The sequence below is a fragment of the Dermacentor andersoni genome, chromosome 4 (genome assembly GCF_023375885.2).
Source record: "Dermacentor andersoni chromosome 4, qqDerAnde1_hic_scaffold, whole genome shotgun sequence".
NCBI classification, from domain to species: Eukaryota; Metazoa; Arthropoda; class Arachnida; order Ixodida; family Ixodidae; genus Dermacentor; species Dermacentor andersoni.
Genome location: NC_092817.1, coordinates 185564404 through 185592049, shown reverse-complemented (window position 1 = coordinate 185592049; position 27646 = coordinate 185564404). Strand labels below are relative to the sequence as shown.

Sequence of the window (27646 nt, the reverse complement as noted above, 5' to 3'; positions counted from 1 at the left end):
TCCAACGGCCACGCTGACTATTTTCCCGGCGAAGGCGACGGTTAGCGGCACCGGGGAGACGGTGACCGGCTTAGGCGAAGGGCAGGCGGTGGTGTCAAGTTCTGATCGGAGGCCGGTGAACGGTTTCGCAGCTTTCCCAGGGTCTCGTTGGAAATACCGCGTGGATATGTGTACGCATGGTCAACGCGTTGCTGGCCAGATATTGTTGATCGGTCGTACCTCGGCGCCTGGCGGCGTTGTGGGGCCACGCTGTAGTACCTGGCGATGTGGCCCTCGATACCACAGTTGTAGCACAAGGGCAGAGGACGCTCGACGAAATGCCGCTTAAAGCGCTCGGCCGGCAGAGGTCGCCGAACTTGGCATGGCACGTCAGCACGCTGAACAGGAGCCGTCCACCTCTGTGCATCACGGCTGGGGGAAAGCATTGCCCATATCGCTGTTATGACGGATACGTCTTCGGATGTGGCTCCGTTTTTCCAGCCACATCCAAGTCCGTGACACACACAGACGGCGGCAAAGTAGCGCAGGGTGCTGCGGGCGTTGAGTGATATACTGAGTACGCAGCCGGCGGTTGAACTGTGTGGCACACTAGTTCATTGTATCGCCGCAGTTCTTCGCGTACTATTTCCGGAATAGTAGAGGCAAGGTCAGTGGACGGACTCGTATCGACGCTGGCGACAGTCGCCACGTTTGACCGTCGTCTAAATTTGGGCGCAATACGACGTGTGTTCAACGTCTCGAAAGTACGGCAGTGACGCAAGAGAACTGAGACGGACGCGAGGTCTTCTCTACCTATCAGAAAATTGTAGACGCTTTCTGCGATTCCTTTCAGAAGATGTCTGACTCGGTCTTCCTCAGGCATTCGCGAGTTTATGATCTTGCACCAACTTGAGAACTTCTTCTATACAGGTTGTGCATGTCTCTGTCGGCGTTTGAGCTCTTTGACGAAGTGTTCTCTCCTCACGTTTCTTTTTGGCATCAGTCGCCAAAACATTGTGCTATTTCCTCCACAAAGAGTTCCCGTGTTGTTATGGACCCTTCGTGATTCTCGTACCACATTAGTGCGGTTTCTCTCAAAAATAAGACGACGTTGTCAAGCTTCGTGACCGAGTTTCAGTGATTATGTCGGCTAACCCGACTGTAGTGCGTAAGCCACTCGTCCACGTCTTCTCCCACTTTTCCCACGAACGAGCGTGGTTCCATGTAATGGTGTGCGGCAGCAGCTGGCGTTGACCTTTGTGCGGTTGCAATTGACTCCGAGTCTGGTCCTCCGTTCTGTGGCATGAGGGCTTCTCGGCGAGAGACCGGCTAGACGGCGGCTCCGGCGAAGTTGAAGTCGTTGCGACTCCCTAGCATAGCGACGGCGTGTACCCCGCACCTCCACCACTCTGTTACGGGCTACTCTCTGCTGAGAGAGGGTTTATTTGGACGCAGCCGACGGTCCTGGGCGCCAGCCGAGGTTCTGTTCTCACTAGGCGAACGTCTTGTTCTCTCCTCTCTTACCCCGTGTCCCACTACTGCTGGCGCACATACCCAAATCGTGCAAGACTTTCTCGCTTGTAACAATATGTTGACACGTAGACTTATTTTTTGCGGGTGAGCGCTTTTAACAGTCTAACTTGTGCTATCGCTCCGCACGGGGTGCTCCCGAATGTATCGGAAGTTCTTCGAATGTTATTGATGGTTCTGTTGTCACCGAAGCTTGTGTAATCTGATTGCATGTGCGACGCGAATTGTGTAGAACTTTCGGAAAGACGCGCGGGCACCACCGATTACTCTGGAGCCTGCGATGACTCGTGTATAAAAGCCGACGCGCTTGACCAGCAGAGCAGATTTTCGACAATAACCGACCGTATTCGCCGCTATCCTTCTTAGAGCGTTGCCTGCTTTTGAGGGCACAGGTTCGTCCAATGAAACGCTAGTTTTGTTAGTTACAGTTTGGCTGCGTTCATCACCGTGACCACAACGTGATATCTAGTGGAGGTGCTAGTGCGTTCACCTATCGAATGCCCCCGCAAAGCCGCTATCCATGCCCCAAACGCGAGAACGACACCGACGCCGCCAAGGACCAGCGAGCTAGCCGCAGGCAGCAAGTACTTCTTCCAGAATACGGACCTTTTCCTGAGAAGACCTGAGGGATCAAGCCCAAGCCAACAACCACAATGGCTGCCCTAGCGTCCGCCGTTCTGATGCAACAACCTCGGGACCCAGCAACATTCTATGGTTCATCGATTGAAGGTCGAGAAACCTGGCTGGAGGCTTACGAAAGAATCACCACATTCAACAGCTTGAAGTCCGATGACAATATGCAGCATGTATGCTTCGCCTTAGGAGAGGCCGCCAGAACGTAGTTTGAGGAGTGAGAATCGACCCAGAAAAAATGGGACCTGTTCTGTAACGGATTCTTGCAGACCTTTACCGGTGTGGTGCGCAAGAAAAAGGCCGAAGCTCTGCTAGAAGCTCGAGTGCAACTTCTCAACAAGTGCGAATCGTGATTTTCACGGATTTGACTCACCTCTTCAGAAACGCCTACTACAATATGCCAGAAGATAAAAAAGTTTGCTTCTTGATGAGGGATGTCAAGTAAGAGCTCTTCGCCATTTTGATGTGCAACCCGCCCAAGACAGTTGCTGAATTTGCTTCCGAGGCTACAACCATCGACAAAACACTCGATATTAGGAACAGGCAGTTCAGCCAAGGCACGCTGCCAGCGAACTACGCCGAAGTTCCACCAGTCGGCACCGACGAGCTGGGCGAGATCATTATAGTTCCTGCGAGAGGAGCTTCATATGATGTTCCAAAGATTGCAGCATCAGCTCGAATCCATTGCTAACGTCGTCCGACAGGAGATTCAACAGTCGCTTGGAGTCCCCAAATCAATGCGCCCTCAGACGTAAGCGATGACCTGCACCACCGTCGCCCACCGCCGGATTCCCCTTGCACGCCCTCGCCAGGGCTCCATGACGCCGCGATACCGTCACCAGACGCCGGTATCTTCGCCGCTGCCACTCCGCCCACCTGTTGGCCAGCGAAGCGCACTGAGACATAGAGCCATTTCGCGTGCCCCCGAACAGCGCCCGCACTGCTACCATTGCGGGGAACCCGGCCATGTGTACCGCCGATGTCCATACCACGACTTGGGACTGCGAGGGTTCGCCGTCAGCGTGCCACATCGACAGCTTCGGGAGTGCCCTCATGACATCGCCGACTACCTCGCCGTCACTCAGTGAAGTTGTCGACGACCGTCCCGTTCGCCGTCACCAGGTCGCTACCTGTCGCCGCAACACCGACCATACACTAGCCCAGCCCGCGGCCGGACTGCGAGCCCATACCCCGAAAACTAAAAGCAGCAACCGATGGAGGTGCTGTTGCTATTCGTCGAACTCATGAAGATCCTCTCCCGCCGACGAGGACGCCGAAAAGTATATCTCGACGATATATCAACGACACGCCGCCAACCCGACGAAGCCTAAAGGTAAACAATACGGTGACAAAAATGACCTGACGATGTGACATTCCACTCACAGTCAACACGACGCAGCTGTGATGCGACGCCAAGACCTAACTGCAAGGCAAGACAAAGAAACACGGACCTCGACGTGCTTCTCGATGGCCACGCAGTCAACGCCCTAGTGGACACAGGGGCCGACTACTCCGTGATGAGTGCACGCCTTGCCACCCAGTTGAAGAAACTTAAGACTGCATGAGAAGTCATAGTGGAATATTTAGCGCGCAGGCAGCACATGAGTTTGTGCGCGCTAAATATTTCACTGTGAATTCGTACCAACTCGCCCAACTATCGGTCCTGCTGCATAGAAAGGCCCTCAAATCCGGATAGCTGGAGGACGCCTAATCACACCGACAGAAATCTGCCCGGCAAGAATTACCGTTCATGACCGGGTCTGCCTTGCCACCTTCGTTATCCTCCAACAGTGCTCACGGGACGTCAGTCTCAGCATAGTCTTCCTGAACCAACACGGCGCAATCATCGACCTGAAGTAGAAGTCGATAACGCTGTCGGAAGATCAAGCGATACCGCTGGAGACCTGTCGTAGTCAGGGCGCGTTGAGTGTGCTCGAAGACTATGTGAGCATCCCGCCTCGCTCCAGCATTGTAATTTACGTCGGCACAGAAACGCCCCCAGATGTAGAAGGCGTCATTGAGGGTGATCAACTTCTGCTCGATGGTGAAATTTTCGTCGCAAGAGCGATCGTACGACTACATGGAGGAAAAGCGAAAGTGATGCTGACCAAAAGTGATGCGAGGAGTTCAAGCACGTCAACAAGGGCGCGACCACAGTATACATAGCAGAAATTGAACAAACCAGCAATGCGTTCGTCCTCTCAGATTCTGCCGCATTTACCCCGGTGACCATAGTTTCCGTACCAGACTTAGACATAAAGCCAACTCTCCTCATGAGTAAGCAGTAACAGCTCAGAAAAAGACTTCTTTCCGACGTCATCCAGGATTCCACGAACACCAGTTGCAAACCATCAAATAATAACCGCAGAGGGCATGCCACCACACCGCCAGAGCCCTTGCCGAGTTTCCATGAAGAACGTGAGACTATAGGGCAACAAATGAATAAAATACTGCACGACAACATCATGCAGCAATCGAAAAGCTCGTTGGAATCTCCTATGGTCTCAGTGAAGGAAAAGGACGGAACCCTGCGTTTCTGCATCGATTATCGTCGACTGAACAAAATCACCAAGAAGGACGGGTACGCTCTCCTATGGATAGACGAGGGAATGCATCGGCTCTTCAACGCTAAATACTATCTCGTTAATGAATATCGAGACTGGCTACCGGCAAATACAAGTCGACGGGAGAGATTGTGAAAAGACCACCTTCATCACGCCAGACGTTCAAGATCATGTAATTCAGACTATGAGCGGCGCCTGGAACGTTCCAGTGCGTCGTGGACATGCTTTTAGGAGGATTGGAACGGCAGACTGTCTTGTTTACTTGGATGACGTCGTCGTCCTCGATGGAAATTTCGGCGATCACCTAAGACGGCTTACGACAGTACTAGAGGCCTTCAAGTCATCAAGACGGGAAAGTGCCGCTTCCTTTACGATGAGCTTCTGTTCCCGGGCCACCTCAGCAGCAAATAAGGAGTCCGTCCCGACCCGCAGAAGACAGCTGCCTTCGCAAAGTTCCAGCAGCCCATAGACAAGAAGGCAGTGCGTAGATTCCTTGGCATGTGGGCCAGATATAGGCGCTTTGTAAAGGACTTTTCACGCGTCGCTGAGCCACTGACGCATCTAATTAAATTTGATGTCGAGTTCAAGTGGGAAACGCCACAGGTCGACGCATTTCAAGAAAAACCACGCATGCAGTCTCCACCGGTTCTTGTTCATTTCGGCGAGGACGCCGATACCGTAATGCACACTGACGCCAGTAACCTAGGCCTCGGTGGCGTCCTAGTCAAGAAGAAAGACGCATTTTAATGGGTGATATGTTACGCTAGCTGGTCGCTGTTAAACGCAGTATGACCAAAAAGGAATGTCGACATCATTTGGGCTACAGAAAAATTCCGCCCTTACCTATATGGCAAGTCATTCAAAAGCCGTCAGCGACCTTGTTTTCGCTACCGAATTTAAAGTACCCTTCACCTTCACCTCCATCTTCACGGTGGAGCCTCAGCCTGCCTAGAATATGACATCACTGTAATCTACAAGCCCGGAAGAAAGCACTCCGATGTTGATTGCCTATCACGCGCCCCCATTGACCCACCGCCGCGAGATGACGATGATGACGACGCCTTTCTTGGAATATTAAGTGCGGAAGGCTTCTATGAACGGCAACGTGCCGACCCGGAGCTATAAAGCCTCGTCGAGTGTTTTGAAGGGAACACCGACGTTGTCCCTAGGGCATTTTTTAAAGCGACCGTAAAGAAGAACTCAGCAGTCCCCGTCAACTATACCTTCTTGTTTCCTCAGCGCTGCGTCCAGAAGTACTGCAGGCCCTACATGACGATCCGACCGCTAGGCACTTCGCATACTCCCGGACGCTATCGAGGATAGAGGAAAAATATTACTGGCGGCGCTTGTCCGCCGACGTCGCCCGTTGCGTCAAGGCATGCCAGTACTGTCATCGACGCAAGACACCACCGACAAGGCCAGCGGGATTATTACAGCCGATCGAGGCTCCTTGCCGACCATTTCTGCAGATGGGGATGGGCTTGTTGGGACCCGTTCCGACGTCATTTGGAAACAAGTGGATCATCGTAGCGACGGACTACCTCACCTTCTTCGCTGAAACGAAAGCTCTGCTGAAAAGTAGTGCAGCCAAAGTGGCGAAATTCTTACTCAAGAACATCCCGCTGCGACATGGTGCCCCAGAAGTCCTTATCACCTACTGGGGAACGCGTTTACGTAGGGCTCACCCAAGCACTTCTGCTGCACAGCCAGACAAGCCACAGGAGGACAACTGCCTATCGGCGGCAGACGAATGGCCTTACGGAGCGCGTGAGTAAACCTTCGCCTTCATGCTAGCAATGTACGTCGACGTCGAACACAAGGCTTGGGATGGCGTCCTGCCGTAGGTAACCTACGCTTACAACACGGCGGTGCAAGAAACAACACAGATCACGTCGTTCAAGCTGGTTTTCGGCAGGAACCCGACCGCGACTCTCGACGCCATGCTGCCGCACGTCACCGACGAAGAGAATCTTCACGTCGCCACCTATCTCCAGTGCGTCGAAGATGCCCGATAGCTCGCCCGCCTGCGAATCAAGAACCAGCAGAGAACCGCCCGCCGACACCACAACCTTCGACGACGCTACGTCGAGTACCAGCCCAGCGACTTTGTTTGGGTTTGGACCTAATACTCCGACGAGGACGTCGCGACAAGCTTTTACGCCACTATATAGGACCCCACAAGATTATCCGACGCATTGGCGCACTCGACTATGAGATAGTATCAGATGGAAGTTCGCTATCACATCGGCGCCACTGACGGCTTCAAATAGTCCATGTTGGGCGACTTACGACATTCTACCAGCGCTAATGAACTTTGGGACTTTGCATAGCTGAACTTTATTTATTTATTTATTTATTATTTATCACAATACCCACAGTGCCCGTAGGCATTAAAGCGGGGGAGAGAAGGAAACAAAGAACCAATAAATAAAGCAGGCAAAACAAAACACATACCAGGTACGCTTTCGTACTCGCACATACACACAAAAACACTATCTTACTTCAGTGGGCGTATAGAGCTTGAAAATACATCATTTGACAGAATCGTAGCGACATCGGATGGTATGGTAGCTTGTTCTATTGGCTTATGGTTCTGGGGAAAAATGACATTTTAAACGCTTCAGTTTTGCAGGCTATTTCTTGAACCTTATTTTCATGGTCCAGCCGTTCAGAAACTTAATCAGGCTTGGAAAAATATTTCCCGGGATCTATACCTGTTCGAGAGTGGAATATGTTGTGAAAGAGTTTCAGTCTGAGATATTTCCTGCGTTGCTGCAGTGGCTCCCAACCGAGGCTTTCTTTTGCTCTTAAAACGCTGAAATTCCTGGTGTAGTTAGAATAAACAAAACGAACGGCTATGCTTTGAATGCTTTTTAAACTGTTCACGTCACGTGCCGTCCACGGATCCCACACTGCACCAGCATAATCCAGAACATATCGGACATTTGACTTGTACAGTGATACCTTTGTCTTTGTCTCCAGTGGCAACTTTTTTGCATTCCTGCGCAGGAAACCTAGAACGCGGCATGCTTTAGTTGTGATATGATCAATGTGACGGCTCCAAAAAAGATAAGGTGTGAAATAAACGTCGAGATGTTTGTGCTCCTGAACCGATATTATCATGGTTGAATTTAAAGAGCAACAGAAGTCATGAGTGGTTCTTTTCCTCGAAAAACGCATATGAACGGTATTTTTCTTGTTAATGTGCATGTGCCACTTGTTGCACCACTCATTTACCTTGTACAGGTCGTTTTGTAAAACATTGCAGTCATGGGTAGTATGAATAGTCCTGTACAAAACACAATCATGGGCAAATAACCTGATTTGCGATGAAATACCGGAGGAAATATTATTTATATAGATTAGAAATAAAAGTGGTCCTATGACTGATCCTTGGGGCACGCCAGAGGACCCATCAACTTCACGGGATGTTTTGCCATTAGGCAAAACTTCTTGTTTTCTGAAATTTAGCTATTATTCGGTATTCTTAGGTAATTACATAATTCTTAGGTGATTTAGGTATTCTGAGGTATTTAGGACTTTCTTTTTTGTGTGGACTGTATTACTTTGCACACTGTTTCTTTGTTGTTTTGTTACTGTTCAAAAAATATCCTTTTCTTATTTCGCTCTCCTGTTATGTTTGTAGCATCGGGTGCTTTTAGAGGGCGGCAATGACACCTGTACTAGTTTACCTTTTTTTTGGGTGACCGCTTTCACCGCCTAACAAATGTTATCGCTCAGCGCGGGACGCGCCCGCATGTATCGGAAGTTTCATGAATGTTTTCGATGGTTCTATCTGCTGTCTGTTGTTACCGATGCTCGCGTAATCTGACTGCATGTGCGATTCAAATTGTGTAGAACTTTTCGGAACAGACGTGGGCAACAGTGTTTGTTCTGATGCGTTCGATGGTTTATGCATAAAAGCCGACGCGCTCAGCCTGCAGATCAGATTTTCGACGATCGCCGACTGTGTTCGCCGGTATAGCTGTGCTTTGAGTCTAACTTGCTTTTGCGGGCACAAGTTCGCCCAATGAAAAGTTAGTTTCGTCATTCAGTTTTGCCGCTGTATCATTCACCGTCAGTACCAGGAGACAATGTGGTAGCGTACGTGGCTATCTTATGCTGGTAGCAGGAGTCGTATGCAATCGGAGCTTCGCCGACATATATGTTGGTCCCTTCTATGACAAGTTCGAGCGTTTGGTTTTGGGCGTGCAGGTTTAGTAGACGGTATAACGCGCTTGATCCTACACACGCCTATGGCCTTTAGTAGATGGTCTCACGAAATTTCAGGGTATCGGCGGCTTCTTCCTGCGCAAACAGCGAGGTGGCATGACGGCGATTTTGCTTGTGTCCATGTGGCAATTCCGCTTAAATTTCGCAGGCAATGAGCTAGCTTAAATGCAGCAGTTGAGGGGCACGAAGAGCGAGAGCGCGACCTGAACTGTGCTTGCGAACACGTTCTATGCGCTCAGGCAGCAATTACATGAACGAAAAAACCAGTCAAAAACACAAAGGACAAGAGGAGAGGCTCACACCACAATGACTGGACTATCAACTGAGCTTTATTAGAATCGGTGTAATCCCAGCAAGGCCAGCAGAGCATGCGCAACTGCATCATCGCTAATCACAGAGCATGAAAAGTTGCGCACGCTCTGCTTGCCTTGCTGGGATTACACCGATTCTAATAAAGCTCAGTTGATAGTCCAGTCGTTGTGGTGTGAGCCTCTCCTCTTCTCCTTTGTGTTTTTTACTGGTTTTTTCATTCAAGTATGTACCAACTGGCCCATATTTCAACCCTTCTGCAGCGATTACACTTTGCAAGCGTTACGGTTGTGTCGGCGACGTGGCCCCTGAGGCTGCAGCATTTAGGGCGCCACGCTATGAATTCGCTGGGTAGGGGGGCTGTCTACGAGTAACTAAGAGTAGATGGCGGCAACCAGGAGAGTGACTGCCGGTCACGGCGCTTTCGAACGAAACCTCGGACAGACTCCCCGACAGCTGGATCACATGACTGTGAAGTGCTGTTCTGTTAGGGCTAGCCAGACCAGAAGTCTGCATGATCGCAGAGGCCCACTGTCAGAGATGCTCACGCACTGTGAAGCCGATGCTTTGCGCCGCGGCCGCTCACGTCGCCACGGACCACGCGCATGGTTCTTTCGTTCGAACCATGGCTGAGAGCGCTGAAATACATTAGCGTATGAGCGCACTCGCGTGGTCTTATTTGAAATTTCGCGGGCTTTCATGAAACGCCGAAAGAATATTGCCGCGCAGCATGTTCGTTGCCACGAAAATTTGGATCGGTCGTTGTTTAATCGCCCTCCCCCCTCTGCAAGGATCTTAACTAATTAAGCGGAATATAAGAAATACTCTAAGGAGCGCTACGTGGTGGCAAACCCGATGTCCTTGGTTTCCATAAGCTACAGTTAAGAACTTTCTAAAAATCTTTGGCTCAAGTTGCGTGACACACCCCGAGTGCGTGTATATATATATATATATATATATATATATATATATATATATATATATATATATATATATATATATATATATATATATATATAGTTAGAAAAAAGACCGTGCGTTGTTTCCTTTTAGTGTTGTGTTTAGTCTTCATCCTCGTTGTCTCTCATTCTTGTTCCTCCATCCGTAAGCGCGCTTCCTCTTACTTACACTCGGCCACACTGCGAATACATGGGAAACAACACAGGATGGTCGCTCAGTGGGAGGCACCCTTGTTTTGACGGGTGACCCGTGCATGACAACACTGGTAGTTGTCGCCTCGTTAAGGCGTAATGTACGAGGCCGACGGACTCGCTACGTGTTCTCCACGAGGTGGTCATTTACCACGAAGGCCAACTTATCACGAAGCTTTCGGTCAGTACATTTAGCACGTCGTTCTAATTCTGCACCTTTGTTGCACGCCCGTGAAGGACAGAAGTGGCGCTGATCTCTCGTTGTGTACGAGCTCTCTTTTTCTTCCACGTTCAAGAATTCTGGAAGCGACGACACCGCACCTTTCAAACCCAAACTTAGGTCAGGTTGTCTGAAAGCAGTTTTAAGTAGGATGCTGTACAATAGGATGCTGTACATAGTGCTGACTCTGTCCCTGCCTGTCCCTGTGTAGTTTGCACGGCCGACGCATGTCGCAATGGGCGATGTGGTAACGGACGTCATTTTGCATTTTCCCCCGCCAAAATCGCTGCTGTATCTTTCGAAGCGTGGGTTGCCGACCGATGTGTCCCCCATATGGAGTCGTGTGGGTGACGGTTGAAAACGCGGGGTCTCAAGAGCGAGGGATTACGATAAGATGACTCTGCTCTTCTTTGTTATTTTCCACTGGTGATGGAACAAAATTTCACCTTCTTGAACAAATTTTAACTGCTTACCTGCTTCATCGAAGGGTGAACAAATAACAGCAAATCTGTGAAATATCGTTGAGCCTTGGACACGCTCTCTTTGGAGAATAAGCTCCAGGACCTGCTGTTTTTCGACAGGTCGCCATCAATCGACTCCTGTGGCCTTAGCTACGGCGGTAGGGTGGACATCATCAACGTGGTGGCACTTAGAATGCTTACTCGCCGGGCACTTAGTTGAGAGGGCACTGAAGTCGGGACGGCTGAGGTGGATACGCTTTCGGGAAATGGTGATCACGGCATCATCGTATCGCAAACTGTCGTTCCCCAAGATGACGTCAGCAGGAAGCTTCTCGAAGATTGGCACGGCAGGAATGAACTTGCTGCGAGGAGCTGTCGGTATCGTTAAGTGTAAAGTGCCGTCTGGTAGAACCCTGTCCCTGATAGAGTGCGATGCGGACTGCGTCCGAAACTGAAGCGTGGATGGCACATGACGCCGAAGTATTGTGGACCGTTCGGCGCCTGTGTCCACAACAGCAGACAGGTTGCCGATTCCGTTGGCATGGACTTGTAGCAAGGGAAACGAGTCTGTTCTGTGTTACTGCGAACGCCTGCAGCCCATGTAGCTGCGGGCGTGACTATCACCTGTCCCCGTTGGTGCAGTTGCGACGAACCAGCAGCCGGCACAGCGCCAGCCATACGGTTCCTTGCTTTAATAAAAGGAAAATCAGACATCAACCCGTTCGTAGCAATTGCTACAAAGGAAACCCATACGGGTTCCTTGAAAGAAAAGCCTCGCAGTTGCAGAAAATTCGTCCTAGTCCGCCCTTTGACTAGCAATTTGCAATACGAACGGGTGGATGTCTTATTTTCCCTTTACTAATTACTTCTATCCACCTTGAAGGTTTCCGCAGAACTATAACCTCGGTGCCTTGCTTTGTGCTCGAGCTCTGCGGCTTTCCAGGCAAAGGCGTCGGATGTTGTTTGCTTCTGCAGGAGGATGGGCTGAGAAAAGATAGAGCAAGGAGGGTCCCGACTATTTTCAGTTCTCAGCGAAATTTTTTTTGAGGTGGGAAAATCTCTCTCTAAAAAGAAATCAACCGTCGTTTTACTAAACTTAGCACGCATTTTACTGAAAGAAAATCATATTGTTGCGGGAAGAAAGCAGGCCCACGAGTGTAAAATAACGTATATTTACAAATGATGGATATGGCGTTCAGGCAACTGCCAGACTTCGTCTTTCTCTAGTCCAATTCAACTTCTTCCTTCACTTCACCGTAACAATATCTATTTGCTAAAGGTGGAAAAGAGCGTTTCAATGACTTGCCGACTTTACAAATTCGAAGGTCTATCACTCCGAATTGACGTATTGTACACGGCCAACATGTGTTCCGTAAATCTGCACAACTAGTAATATTGACGAACGGTAAGATAAATTTAATAAACCCACCGTCTGTTCAAGAAAAAATTGCCAATTTGGGCCAAAGCATTAAGGGTGGGTGTAGATTTCCAGGAAAATATTTGGCTGGGAGAAATGCGTTATTTCCAGAGTGATAGACCTTGCAATTTGTAAAATCTGTAAGTCGTTAAAATTCTCTTTTCTAACTGCAGAGAAATACAATTTTTTTTCAAGAACTCTATGCTAGGTGGCGCAAAACGAAGGTATATTCCTTCCTATAGAGACATTTTGCCGCCTCATGTAAATATTCCACCTCATTTTGCTGAAAAATAAAAACATTCGGGACCCCCCTAAGTCGGTCCTTATCTGAACACACCCATGGTGGAAGGCCAAGAGGTATTGTCCAGCAGCAGGAGAGGGTTATGGCAGGTTGCATTTGTCTAGGCGGCTGAGTTTGTCGTAAACATATGAAGTTACGTCTTCCTGCGGGACTGGATGCCGAGATCCCGTGCGTGTGAAGGGATCGGGATAGATGGAAGGAAAGCAGCTGAAGTAACTTACCAAAGCTGTGCTGCATTCTGCCTACTAAGAGTAGGTGTTACTCTTGTGCAGATGCCAGGCTTTGGCGGCATTCCGAGGTTTACGTTCGGCAATCAATCATTTAACGTCCTCGGACCAAGCTTTACGCTGATCTAAAGGGTGAACTGTCCACATCTACCGCGTAGGGTTGCGCTGCTATTCGTGGATTCCGGGAACTGTTGTTTCAGCGGGGGTTGTATTGTCTTACCGATGGCTGAACTAAAGCAGTGGGCCATATCTTGCACTGATGTGACAGCTAAGGGATCACCTGAGTAATGTGCCCAGCGTTGCCGAAATCGGAAGCCGCCGCGTGGGCTTGGATGCCATCCCCGAGCGCTCTGGCAGGTTGCTGCGATGGTGGATGCGAGTAGTGCTGGACTCGTCCACTTGCGAATCCAGCCGAGGAGCCAAGGACAAAGTCAGCGAGCCGAAAAGAAGCGTCCCTCGTGGAATTCATTGTCTGGATAGCGTGCAGTACATGCAGCTGTGGAATCCCGGTGTGGTCCTTAGAGACCTGGCGGTCCAGTAGGAAGAGACTTCCGAAGCTCTGTGCTTAACGCTCGTTCGCCTTAATCCTGCCTGTGCGTCGACTGCACCATTGTAACGAGGAGACGAAAGGGCATATCATTGACTCTTACAGTTGTGTTTACTCGTCTTCCTCATTGCGCCTCATTCGCTGTTCCTTCATCCGTAAGCGCGCTTCGTCTTCCTTATAATGCATACAAGAGGGAACCTATGTGGTGTTTCTAGAGAGGTGCCGAAGTTAGGTTAATTGTTTCGCTCCCTAGTGCAGTTGTGAACATTGTTCGTAAAATTTTTTTCTTGCTTACCAATTAACAGCTGTGTAATGAGGCTGGTGCAAGCAAGGAAAGATGCCACGAGCGAAAGGCGGCTGGCGATGTTAACGCATGTGGTTGATGCACTAGCTAACCGTCACGAAATGTGAGCTGGCTTGGTGTGGCCCCGTCAAAACTTTATCTGTATAGTTAGGCACATCGCACACTAAGGTAACTAAAATGCTCGTAATGCCAACATAATGAGAAAATGTAGGACAAACGCACAACCATAAACATGAAACACTGTTGCACGTCACAGGCGCTTGTAACAACATTTCATACAAGTTGTTAGAAGCGCGTGTAACGTTTATCTGTTTGTCTTCTCGCGCTACATTTCGTCATGAGGTAACCCTAACTAGCCCATCAACATGTCCTACTGCAGTCATTTCCTTCAAAATGTCCTTGAGCCTTTTCTTGCCCTAAAACAGACAAAACAACTCTGATAATTGATGGCAAGGTCTTTCATGAGCTACTTCCTGAATCCCACTTTATGAACTCAATAGCTGAAAAGATCGAAAAGGCGTGAACAAAGAACCCCTACGACAAGAGTTGCGCCCACTTGCAGATAGTGAGAGACAGCTGTTAAGCCTCGACGGTTTATTTAGCAGGTCGCACGCTGAAGACTATGATGCTGGTCATGATGATGAATGCATACAGATGAAGAAGATGAAGGGGTAATATTTTGCTCACACAATTTTCCCCGGGCGTGGAAGCGGCCAACCTGGCCGCTGGTTATGGCGGCAAAAGCCGTATGAAAGGCTTTAAACGCGAAACATGGACAATCTCTTTGGTTCTGCAGCGGCTATCCAAAGCGGGAACAACTGGAGTGGCATGATAGTTAAATGGCGAAGTCTGTTCCCGAGCAATGTAGGGGCCGACAAAACGGGACTGAAATTTCTCGCACAAGTCAGGAGCGTGAACTGGGGTCCACAGTCACACTTCGTCTCCAGGGTGGAAGAAAACGACACGGTGAGATGCATCAGCGAGTTTTGCGGTCTTGTTGAGTGGCGTCGGTGTTGAGGCGGGCACGTTGGCGACACCGGGCAATGCGCGAAACGAACAGCTCACAATCTGATGTGGACGAGGGCACGGGGATACCGAAGAAAGAAACGTCGAGGATAGTGATCGGTCGACGACCATACACAAGGAAAAAGGGCGAGTACCCCGTAGTGCGTTGGACGGCCGTGTTGAATGCGAAAGTGACGAATGGTAGAATTACATCCCAATTGGTGTGGTCAAGGTTGATGTACATCGAAAGCATGTCGGACAGCGTGCGATGAAAGCGCTCTGTGAGACCATTAATTTGAGGGCGGTAGCTGGAAGTCGTTTTACGGATGGTATTGGGCGTACTGAGAACATCGTCGAGAAGTTTAGACAGAAAGGTCCGGCCGCTATCACTCAAAAGAACACGTGGGGCTCCGTTCCGTAAAAAGATGGCTTCCAAAAAAAAAAAGGCTGCAAGTTCCTCGGCGGATCCCGAAGATAGTGCGGTTGTTTCAGCGTACCGTGCCAAGTGGTCTACAGCCGTGACGATGCATCGTTTACCGCCAGTGGTTAAGGGTGCCGGTACATAGAGCTCGATACCCACGATTGCGAAAGGAGCTTCAGGACACGGGACAGGTTGTAGCAGTCCAGCCGGAGGTGAGGTCAGTCGTTGGCGGTGTTGGCAGAGCGAACAGGAAGCCAAGTATTGCCCTACGCTGGTTGCAAGTGCAGGGCAACAGAAGCGGCTGCGAATTCGTTCATGGAAACCAAGGTGACCGGCAGTAGGATCGGCGTGAAAGGTCTCCAGTATCTGGGCCCGAAGTGATCGGGGAACAAGAACCCAACGGTGTCCTTCGGGATGAAATACGTACCGGTATAATATTGAATTTTCGATCTTGAATTTCTTCATCTGCCGACGGAGCCGAGTGGAAGCTGTGCGAGATGATCCGCGAACACATTCCATAACGGAGTGGCAGTAGGAGTTATTACGCGTTGGCAAGAGGCAAAGGTATGAGAATGGCTGGATGGGAGCCGGTTGAGAGCTTCGAACGAAGGGAATGCAAGCGACGAGTCCTGCGGTTTCCTTACGCAAGTTGGTAAGCGAGCAACGTTTGAAGAGGGTGGTAAGGAACAACGAGAGAGAGCATCGGCATCCTGGTGTTTCTTTCTAGACTTGTAGGTGGCGTCGAAGTCGTTTTCTTGTAAACGAAGTATCCAATGGCCGAGACGTCCCGTTAAATTCTTTAGCGTCGCCAACCAGCACAAGGCGTGGTGATAAGTAACGAGCGTAAAGTGGCGGCCGTGCAGATAAGGCCGAAATTTTTGGACGAACCAAGCAACGGTGAGACACTCTTGCTTGGTAATCGTATGATTTTTCTCTGCAGCTGTTAGCGTGCGACTTCCGTATGCAACCACACGTTCTTCGGAATTTTCCTGACGTTGCAGAAGAACACCGCGGATACCGTGGCCGCTGGCGTCAATATGTAGAAGAGTGGGTGTGGTGTTGTCAAAATGACAAAGCACAGGTTCGGACGTGAGGGCATGCTTGAGGGCGTCTAAAGCAGTTTGGCATTCGTCCGACCATGCATAGGGAGCTCCAGAAGGGAGGAGTTGCTGGAGCGGCGCCGCAATGGTGGCAAAGTTACGTAAGAAGCGCCGGAAATACGAAGCTAGGCCAAGGAAGCCACGCAAGTCTTTGGCGCGTTGTGGCCTGGGGAAGCGGAGGACAGCGGTAATCTTGTCGGGGTCGGGTCGAAGGCCCTCCTTGCTGACAAGGTGTCCGAGTACTTTGATGGTTTTGCTGGCGAAGTGTCACTTTTTTGTATTCAGCTGAAGGCCAGCAGCTGAGAGGCATGTCAGGACTTCGTCCAGCCGCTGCAAGTGCTGATGGAAGGTCGACGAAAATATGATGATGTCGTCAAGGTACCATAAGCAAGTCTTCCACTTTAGGCCCCGTAGTATGGTGTCAATATTCCGCTCAAATGTGGCGGGAGCATTACACAGGCCGAAAGACATTACTTTAAATTCGTAACGTCTATCGTGTTTGGCAAATGCAGTTTTTTCCTCGTCTGCTTCGTGCATGGGGATTTGCCAGTATACGGAGCGAAGATCAAGGCTGGAGCAATACTCCGCGCCTTGGAATAAATCTAACACATCATCGATTCGGGGCAGTGGATATACATCCTTGCGGGTTATTTTGTTCAAGGCATGGTAGTCTATGCAAAACCGCACTGAGCCGTTTTTCTTACGCACCAAAACGACAGGGCTGGTGCAAGGGCGGAATATGCTACGTTTCATCATGTCGACAACGTGGGTGACCATGATCTGGTGTTCGGTGGAAGAAACGAGATATGGCCGCCGGCGCACGATGGAAGTTCTATCTGTGCGTATGCGATGGGCCGTCGCAGAAGGCTGTCCTAGAAGAGGAGAGTGGATGCCGAAGGAGTCGTTATGCTGTGGCGTTAGATCGGAGCTGATGGTACTAGCGAGAACAGAAGCAGGGACCGGATCTATAGCTGTGGGTGGTTGTGAAACCAGCAGTAGTCGATGTAAGCATAGAAGCAAGCTGAGTATCCAAGACGTACATACGCACATCCAAGACGCACATCAAGCCTGTTTACGAAATTCAAACTATCGGAACTTCTGGACGTGTGTTACTGTGCGAAATTTTCCGGCAACCCTTGATGGCCTTTTTCGCTTGGAAGGCTGAAGATTATTCATTTTTTATTTTCAATACAAAAGATAGCACAAGAGATACTGACTTAGTGTAGCATCCACGGGTGACAGTTCAACATTTGCTCAGACGCTGAAGCGAAAAGCAGAAAAAAGTCTAATGTAACGCTCACTGATGTAATATGTCTTATGCTGGTGTTCTGAACAATGTGCTAAATTATTTCTGTCCTGAGCTTAAGATGACGCGGATGAGAATGTGGCACATTTTTCGGCCGCGCTCTTATATTCCGCACGGTTTGCCTTCGTACAGCTTTCCCTCCGTTGCCACAAAAAGTGCCCTCGAGTAATTCATTACCACACACCACATTCAACGGCATTTCGTGCCTCTGCAGGACTCCTTGGATATCGCCGTTCGCGACGCCTCCTCGCGTGATCGTGGGCTTTCCTCCGCATGCCGACAGCGTGGAGCGGCTGGATGCCTTCTACGCCACGTTTCCGGTGCCGCGGCAGCTGACCAACGCCTTCTTTGCCGACTGGGTGACGGGGGCTGACGAGCGCGCATTGCGCCTGTCCGCCGACCAGGACCACGTGGACGTGTTCGGGCTGGACGTTGACGTGGGCGCCGACGGCACGGTCGTCGTGCCCGCAGCCCTGTTCGCGCTGCCGTTCTTCTTGCCTGACGGTCCGGTGGCGCTCAACGTGGGCGGGCTCGGACATTTGATCGCCAGGCGGCTTGCTCAGAGGTGCTCACGTACAACGTTCACGGTATTTTTGATCGCGAAGGACAGGGAAAAGAAAGAAGGTGGGGAGATGCACGAGTGCAAACTCTCCAATGACGTTTCGGCTGCTGGTTAGATCCCGGGGTCTGCATTCCGATGTGTGTCGAATGTAGAGGACGCTCGAGCACCGCGCATTCGGTGCACGATTAATTACGGCAGATGAACAAAATTATCCCCGTGTCCTCCTGAACTACGCTTGAAGGAACGCCGGAATTTAATTAGACATGTGGTGCTTCTTTCGAAATACATGCTTATTTATAATAAACGTATCTTACAAGCACGTTTGGTAGGGATCGATTCAATGGTATTGTTTAACACAAACCAAGCGACAACATGCACACTAAAGACAGCTGGCTTTTCATAAAAGTCGATTCCGTACTGCACAGTCGCTATGCTGCACAAACAAGCGTATGATTTTACCGTTACGCAAATAACTTTTTTGGCATTGTGAGCATACCATATGTATTATTGCGATCGCAATTGTGCGGAGAACTGAGGAGTGTTCATGCCGTCGGTTTTGCAGTCGCAGGGAGTTGAACCTGCGACCTCATTCTAGGCAGCAGACCTCTGCATCCACTGAGGCACCATGGCACACGCGGTAATTGTTTGTTCGTGCTCGAAATACTGCTGCTGTAATACTCGCCGACGGATGGCAATTTTTCGCGATATCGTGGCCAGTTCTTGAGTGCAGGATCTTGCATCATAGCCTGAGTAACGTGAATACTTTGGAAGTGTTGGTGGTTGCGTTAAGGTCTCCCATTCAATTCTGAACGCAGGAGAAGGAACGTAAACGAAGTAGAAATTGTTGATTGCACGTGATAGATTCTCAGTATCGCCATTCTATATACAAACCCGAAATTTCAAATACTTTAAAGAAACGACAAAAATACAAGAAATGTCTGCCTGACAATACAGGTACCTGGTGCCGAACTCAGTCCTGCCCGCCGGGTGCCAAGCCTCGGCCTCGGGCAGCGAAGCCGGCTGGCTCCTGCCGAACCTGCTTGCCTACTCGTGCATTGGTCACGCGCTGTCCGCGCTGAATGGAAGCCACCAACGCCGTCTGCCTCAGCTCGCTGGGCTCAAGCCGGAGACGATCATGTACACCGTCGGCTGCCTGAAGGTGCGCGACTGTTTTTCAGGGCACCGTTCGAAGAGTAGTACTCGGCGATTCCTTCGATTCTGAAGCCGCTCAGTGCGACAACAGCAGGCACTCACACGAGACTTCTTCCACGAGGGCAGCTTCACGATGCACACCTCTTCGTACACACCAATAATGCCTGCTGTGGCCTCCAAAATATGCGCACTGGTGTCACCACTCTCGAAGTATGCGTGGCACACGTCGCACCGCACAAGCTACCAAACATGATCGCTTGTTTTTTTTGTTCGAGGTTGCCTGACTTCAAGCACAATAAAAAAACATGAATAGATGTAGCCTCGCATTATGCAGAAACTTCCATGCTTCCATGCTGAGAGTCATCCTCTATCAGAATCAGAACTGTTTTTATCTCCAACAATTTGTTGGGGGTCCTCCAGGCGAAAAGGTGTGACATACAGTTTGAATGTGCCCGAAGGCCCTCATATGTCAGCAGTAAGCCTCCTATCGACAAATGTACAACATACGAAACATTCATCTGTTAGGATATACAAATACCGTGTAGCATAACAAATGTGCGACATGTAAAGAAAGATTCATCTTTTCAGATAATTATAAAGCAGTTATAAAAAATAAATTACGCTTAATGAGCAACAAACATAAGATGCATATTGTAATATACATCCCAAAAGACAACATTTCAAAAATAAGTGCTGGAGTCAACATGCCTAGGACGTACAACATTATGATACATTGGATTATGAAATACTGTGTGAACGGATATTATATACAATAAAGAATGTGAAATATAAATTACATTTCTCTTTAATGCGTATTCAGTCTAGTTTACAAAAATACTCTATAATTTGTTTTCGAGTCAAGGTTCTTAAGACAACATTTTTGTTCCAAAATTTATTTCACAGTGAAGGTAGGGTGTGTCTTAGCGAGTGCGTTAGATAATTTATCTTAAAAAGGTCTAAAATTTTTGGAGCCCAAGGAGAAAGGCTAGAGTAGCCGGTATTCATAAAAACTAGTTACTCAAAGTATGTTTTATTTATTAAGAAGTTGCGCAGTAGAATGGAAATGAGGTACATTCGCTACATATCGAAGTGCTTGTTTCTGAATATGAAGAATTGCATGAAGGTTACGTTTCGTGGTGGTAGCCCATACAAGCGCACAATAATTTAGATGCGATTCAAACAAGGCGTAATATATCTGCAACTTTACCTTCTCCGACTGCGCTGTAGTGCACATCGATGTCTTGTCAGATGTTGGTACAGTTTGGGCAGGTGACGTTCTGCAGATGACAGCAGAGGTGCGGGCTACCGCAGCCCGGATCCTCATTAAGGGAAATATTTTTCACCATTGTGAGCTTGTGGGTTACGAAGCCCGGGTGGTAGCTTGGTGCTTTGCACGACCAGCTCCCAAGTGTATTTTGCCGTTTGGCAAAAGTATTCCAAGTATGGTGAAAGTAATGTTTCTTTCTTCGCCTTATGGCGAATGTAAAGCTGTGGACCACGAAGATATAGGTTGATTATGGCGCCGGTGCATTGAAAAGCATTCTACAGAAAAAGCTCAGTTAGATATGCGGTTCTTGTCAAATTTTAATACTTGTGAAACACTCCTGCTTACATTATTGTTTTGTCGTCGGGGATACTACGTCAAAAAATAACCTTAAGCTGTTATTAGGATTGCAAGAAAGAGCTACACGGTGGATATGTTACATGGGCTTACTTTACCACACGAAACCTTCCTTTATTAGATTAAGCATACTGCAAATTGAACAATTGTTTAAGCCCGGCTTCCCCCTCGAGGCATTCCAGCTACGATATCTGAAGCGTGAACAATTCGATATTACCTGCTGAATAAAAGACACCGGGTATTATTTGAGGCAAACAAAATTATCACCCCGCGAGCTCGCAAAATCAACGGAACGCAATCTTTAGTCTCTCAAATTAGCTCTTTATGAAATAGCGATTTCTTGCTACCGGAAAAACTCAACGCAGATTTCTCGGCTTGTGCTTTTAAAAGCAGCGACACTCTTTCTCGCAGCCCCTAACTTCCGCTAAACACGCAAGCATCATGTGAACAACTCACTTATTTATCTCTTATGTTGTGCTCAAAACAGCACACTTTTATAAAATGCAGCTGTTCTTTGTAAATTATATTATGGGGTTTTACTTGTCAAAACCACTTTCTCATTATGAGGCACCCGTAGTGGGGGACTCCGGAAATTTAGGCCACCTGGGGTTCTTTAACGTGCACCTAAATGTAAGTACACGGGTGTTTTCGCATTTCGCACCCATTGAAATGCGGCCGCCACGGCCGGGATTTGATGCCGCAACCTCGTGCTTAGCAGCCCAACGCCATAGCCACTAAGCAACCACGGCGGGTTGTTAATCGCTGTATTTTGCATGCAGTACACGCTTCAGAGTCGCTCTTGCCTGTGTTTGTTAGTGTATTTGATACACACTTTTGTATATACTGCAGAGTTTCCAGTCTACATCGGGCTTATTGTGAAATGTCTGTGAGTGACGTAGCCCAGAGAGAAAAATTGATGCCTCTAACCAATGAAAACAAATAACGGGATTTTCGTTACACTTGGCTGTCGTGCCGCGCGATGAAAAAAAGGACGGAAGAAAACTAGTCGAACTCGTAATGAAAACCAACCTGCAGTTATGAGCAATACCAAAGTAAAACTGCAGTTAAGGAGACTACAACAGCACATGACCGTAAGAAACAGTACATGACAAACGCACTAGGTTAGGGAAAACACGGGGAAGGTGGGATACGAAAATTGAAGACGATGAGCAAAACGCGAACAAGGTGAACGTTTCGTCAAGGGGACTTGCCTTCTTCAAGGCGACATATGCTTTCCTCGCCACAGTATATATAGGTGGGGTTCTAAAAGGGAGAGGGCATGAGGAGGGCGGGTGCGGCAACGAGCGAAGGCCTGTTAGCGGCGAAGGTGTCGAACTGAGAATAAAGGAGGGCCACGGCCGTCTGTCAATCACGTGTCAACGCCCGTGTGTCAGTCGGCGTGGCAACGACGTGCACAGCAGCCCTCTGTTACCTGTTTCGCCGGTGGTCGGGGGCTATCGTTTCTCTGGCAGAGATAATAGACGGAGCGGTAGAAACAGGTGCTCGTGAAAAAAAAAAAGGAAATACTGAAATAAATAAATAAATAAATAAATCAAAGGGGAAATAACGGAAACAAGAAGGAGAAGAAAATAACGCTAAGAAACAAACTAACTGTTGTTGCCTATAGCTTGCAATTTAGCATAGCGAATAGATTCTGAAGCTCCCTTTGAAACGTTTATGCCTATTGGTTGCAATGTCTTGCACCTATGGATAAAGTATGATTCACTGTATTTTTTTCTCGTCCAGAACGGAAATTCGACGGCAAGACGTAGAGTTTAAGTTAATAAAAGTTATGACCTGCTTGGTTGATATGCTCGGCGACGGCATTGGGAAGCTTTTTAACTGTGTCCGCGCGATGTCCATTTAATCTGACGTTCATCGATTGTTCCGTTTCAGCGATATATTGTTCCTTGCAGAAAGAACGTTCAAGCATATAAATCACATCCGAACATCCTTGTTCTCGTTTCGCTCAAACACTAGGCTAGAAATACTAAAGCTGCCGTGATTCTGAGAAACAGACAGTTCGAAACAGCTCACAGAACGGTAGATAGCAGATGAGAGGTTGCCGGAGTAAAGGGTGCTGACGTCACCACCTAGGACACGCCTCGATCTTGGGCGGTGAGGAGATGGCGCTTGACAAACCGGAGACGACCGTTCAGCAGTCAGCCTGCCCCACTACTGTGGGCATATCAGCATTGTTTCGAATAAAGGGTCCTTACTACTTTTAAAGCCGCAGTTTCGCTGTGGGGGCGAAGCATGCGCAGTGATAGCGAAGTACTACAGACGCGAAGTAAGGCTGGCAGTCCTGTATGACATATCCTGAATTCTCAAAAAAAGTCTCTATTGTACATTATGGTAACCTTTTGTCGTATCTGCTGCTTTTAATTGCCTAGTATTTAAGCTTGTGTGTGTCTGTAGGTGTGTCCTGTTAACCCCAATATTAGCCTATGCGCAGGATTGCATCGCACGACGTGGAGGACTGGGTCGTTGCACGGCGTCGTCGCAGGGGCTGAAAGCGTTCGAGGAGGCGTTCTCGTGCGACTTGAAAGGACAACAGGGTCTCACCTGCACGTTGTGATACCATTTTCACGCACAAGAGTCCGTTCTGTCACAAGAACATTATACCATTTGGTGAAGGTACAAGGTAGAACAAACAAGAAAACGCCATCGAATAAAAGTTATATTTTTTCCTGCTTTATAGCTTAGGCGATCGAAGCAGTCGTCTGCGCATTAGACTTGACGATCAGGAATTCTTTGTTGTGTTTCACAAAGGAGCGACGCATGAGCGTTCGACCTCCGCCGTATTGCGGCCGCCCCGATCGGAAATTGTAGCCGTGTCCTTGTTCTCAGCAGCAGCAAATTGCTTGGGCCACGGAGTCATCGTGGTGAGTATCAGATAACGTCTGTAGTCCACAGCGACTTGGAGCGCTTAACAAGTACACAGTGCTCATGTACGTCCATTGACTCGATCGTTATTTCAGAGGTTGCTACTAGAACTACTAGAACCCAATCTGGCGCTGCAGTGATTCAAGCACCAATGACGGGAAGTAGCCACATCAATTTTTCTACAGTTTGGCATGACTTCATTGAGAAAGCAAGCTGTCTCAAGTGCCGTCCTCGACTGCTACTGTACAATGGCCCCCATCAGCAGATTTCGGCTTGGCGGAGACGGGCCTGTCCGTTCTAAACTCCGTTCTCTGCTGTCCCATGCAGTTATTTGCAAATGAAAGGACAATGATGCGGCAGACACGAAACGACAGTGCCACGAGCATAGAATGACGACAGGACGCCAGATGAGCGCGAAATTGCAACGTCGCGGTGATAGCGACGAGACGTATTTTGCCGCCGGTTCTCAAGAAGAATACAACTTTAAGAAATCCCAGTTTGTGCTTTCATTAACTTAGCAAGCCACATTTCGTTTAGGGCCACCTTTGCTAAGCTTTAGCCAGAGGTACATAGCCTCCTGCAATAATTACTACGGGGAATTCTGGCGCTGCGATCGCTCATCCACCATGAGAATGACAGTACATGGATTTGTCTGATCCTCGTGCTTGTGGTGTCAGACGTTGTTGCGGCTTTGTTTATTACGCTTTCTCTGGCTTCATAAACTAAATTTCGAAGCATTTGTACTTTTCTAGATGCTGAAGACAATAAGACTGCGAAAACACCTAATTACTACTTATTCGATACAGTTCCGTAATGTACCTCAAAATTCTAGTGAAGACATTCCAGCCTTGAATAGTGTTGCTGAACCTGCTAGAACACATTAGTGTGGTCTCGTAAATGCTTAAGAACATAAACAAAACAACAGCTGAGTTTGCGAATGGTAAGGCACCTAAAATGGGGCGCGAAAGACGTCAAATATAGCCAACGAGCTATCGCAAGGAAGCTCAGTGACATTGAAGCACTTGAAATAAATCTAAGCTAAGCTAGGTGCCGCCTTGAAGCACTTGAAATAAATCTGAAACACTTGACAATGTTCCCAGTGATGTTGCAAATGTTCAAAAGACACCGCAGCAATTGAAAAAAATTGCAAGATTCCTTAAGTGCACGCGTAGACGACTTGGAAGAGAGATCAAGGTGAAGCAATATAAGATTTCGTACTGCAATCTAATTTCGCTTAGGGTACTTAATTCCCGTGAATCATTGCTCCAAACTTAGCAAAAACATTCGCCACCTTGTCTGCGATGGGAAGTGACTTGCGTGACTTGCTACCATACTCAGTCGTACATGCACAGCGTATCGGGCCCTGTTCAAATGTAAAGTGCTGTTCTGGTATAATATAATTTCGGAGTCTTAATCTTAGAGAAAACGTACTTTCATCGCGCAATAAGCTGAAAGCTGGCAAAATGTCGGTGTCTGAAGACTTCTCGGCCGGAACACGGCAGGCAAGGAAAAGACTTTTGAAATTGGGTAATGTCCATCCCGAATCCTTCCCGTTTCACACATCATCTAATGAAAGTGTTTTATGCCAGAGTCCAACATCAACTTCCTGTAACGGATGTGATGTCGGCACGTACTCGTAATTCTGCTTTGTCTTAGCTGGAATGGCGCCGGCATCTAGGCGCGGTAAAGCGAAGCATTGCGTTGTGACACTAACGAGCGCCGACAGTGAGCGCTTCGGTAGTCTAGGCGCAGCAGAGGCTCTAACGAGGTGTAGCCCGGTGTAGGCGGAACAGGCCTTCCGCTGAGGTGACGACGCACTTTCCTTACATGGTACGTCTTTCGCGTCCGATTAGACTGTGACGTCCTGTCGCCTACGGAGTGCGGGTTCACCATGCATCAGAAGAGCTTCCACGCCGGCTACTGCCTCGGTTGTGATGGCATCTACTAAGAAAACTGCTTCGCTAGGCGCCGCAGAAAGGGAACGACGTCGGGGGCCGAATTTCACTTTGGTCCAGCGAGAGAGACGCCAGCGTTAAAGGCCAATTGCAACAAATGTTCGCTAGGGCTAAGTTGACTACAAATGCCTAGCGTATACTAGTTTGGCAAAGCCGCAGAGCTGGTAAATGCCTAATTTTGTTAGTAGCAGCTAATAAATCACGCCTATGCAGGCGACGCGTACACCATGGCGAAAAGCGGTAGCGATGCAGATATGACGAATATTGAACCGTACACAACTGTTGATCTCTCAGTCGCGCCAAACCGCGCCTAAGCACCCTCGCTCATCACTTGCAAGAATCAATTGCTCGCTCATCACTAGCAAGATGACGGGCATCTCTCTCGGCATGCGTTCTCCCTGTTGCGCTCGTGATTTGAGCTGTCGCAAGAATGCGTTCTGCTACTAAGTGTTGTGCCGTGCACAACGCTGAGTAGTGGAAGGCCGAAGCCATCTTTCCTGTCCCAGCTTTCAGAGCGAAAGCGTGCACCGCGGCCCAGCAGGCAAGTGCGACGCGGACCATGCAACGCGCACAATGCATGTAAGCGGCAGTTGACGCAGGTGCAGAAGCTACATTTCAACAACGCAGCTGCTTAGCCACCGAAATCTGCTCAGCAAACACTTTCTCGGGGTGTCTAGAAGTACTATAGGCCTCGATGGCACACGAACACCGATGGTAACGTTCAATGGTACGTTGTATTGAACGGCAATATTCTCGAGCGATCATTTCAGATCGCCCCATCTTCAATATATTTCTACATCGGACACGTCGAAATAGCCGAACGAAATCCTTTCTGGCGCAGCGCGAGAAACGAGCAGGAACCGCATGCTGCATTTGTCACGAAGGGGAACGCGACGAGGGGGCAATGGTGTAGATGCGGCGGCAAGCCATGCAGGATTGCATAGCCGTCACAGCGAAATTGGCGAGTCCAGCGCTCCCAGCGTGCCGCCGGTGAAGTCAGATACGTTATGTTTAGTATAGTAGAATACGGCTCAGTGGGACGAACAGCTGGGGCGGCGCTTCCTTTGCAGTGATGCGCCCAACGACAAAAAATTTACACCCATTCCACTCTGAAGATGGAATGGCAACGAAAGCTGATGACTGTCAGAGCTCTCAAACGAAAAGCAAAGTGCTTTCGCTGCCATTCCATCTCCACAGAGTAGAATGGTTGTCATTTTTTGCGTTGCGAGTCCGGCGTCATTGCTCGTTCGGAGGTGCCCGGGTTCGCGATTGTCATTTTCCTTCCGCATTGCGGGAACGTTCTTCGTCGGTGGTCGTTTCGCGCCGGTGCCGTTTACATTCTCGTTGCTGTTCCCTTTGGCACTCCTCGTACGCATGTTGTTCTTCGTGTGTACGATCTATAGATGTCGACCCCATCGATAACGCAGGTGTTTTCCGCGTCGATACCTCTTCTGCTTATATACTGCGATAACCTTGACGTCACGCCATTATTCACGGCGAGCACTCTAATCTGTTCCGCATTTCGACATCTGCGCCGCACTGCACCTATATGGGTTTGTTAGAAATCGCTAAGTCCATTTCTGTTGCTGAAGGCCCAAAAAACTACGGGAGGTTAGTCATGCACATCTTTCGCTGTAAAATACTGTGGCGGCGCTACGATCGAAGTGGATTGCACCACATGAAGGTCATGACGTTGGAAACTGCTGGCGATAGTTCTCGGAAGGTGTCATTCGTAGTAATTCACGCGCTGTTATATACGTTC

At 48.9% G+C, this 27646-nt stretch overlaps 1 protein-coding gene across 1 annotated transcript in view; it reads left to right on the top strand.

Annotated features, from left to right (window-relative positions):
* Window positions 1–23726, top strand: part of LOC126530609 (uncharacterized) — a 42793-nt gene extending 19067 nt beyond the window's left edge. The window contains exons 3-5 of the mRNA XM_050177872.3: window positions 17923–18273; window positions 19225–19429; window positions 23499–23726. Of these exons, the coding sequence (XP_050033829.2) occupies window positions 17923–18273; window positions 19225–19429; window positions 23499–23621 (679 nt within the window). The 3' untranslated portion in view covers window positions 23622–23726. The remainder of the gene's footprint in view (window positions 1–17922; window positions 18274–19224; window positions 19430–23498) is intronic.
* Window positions 23727–27646: the final 3920 nt, after the last annotated feature.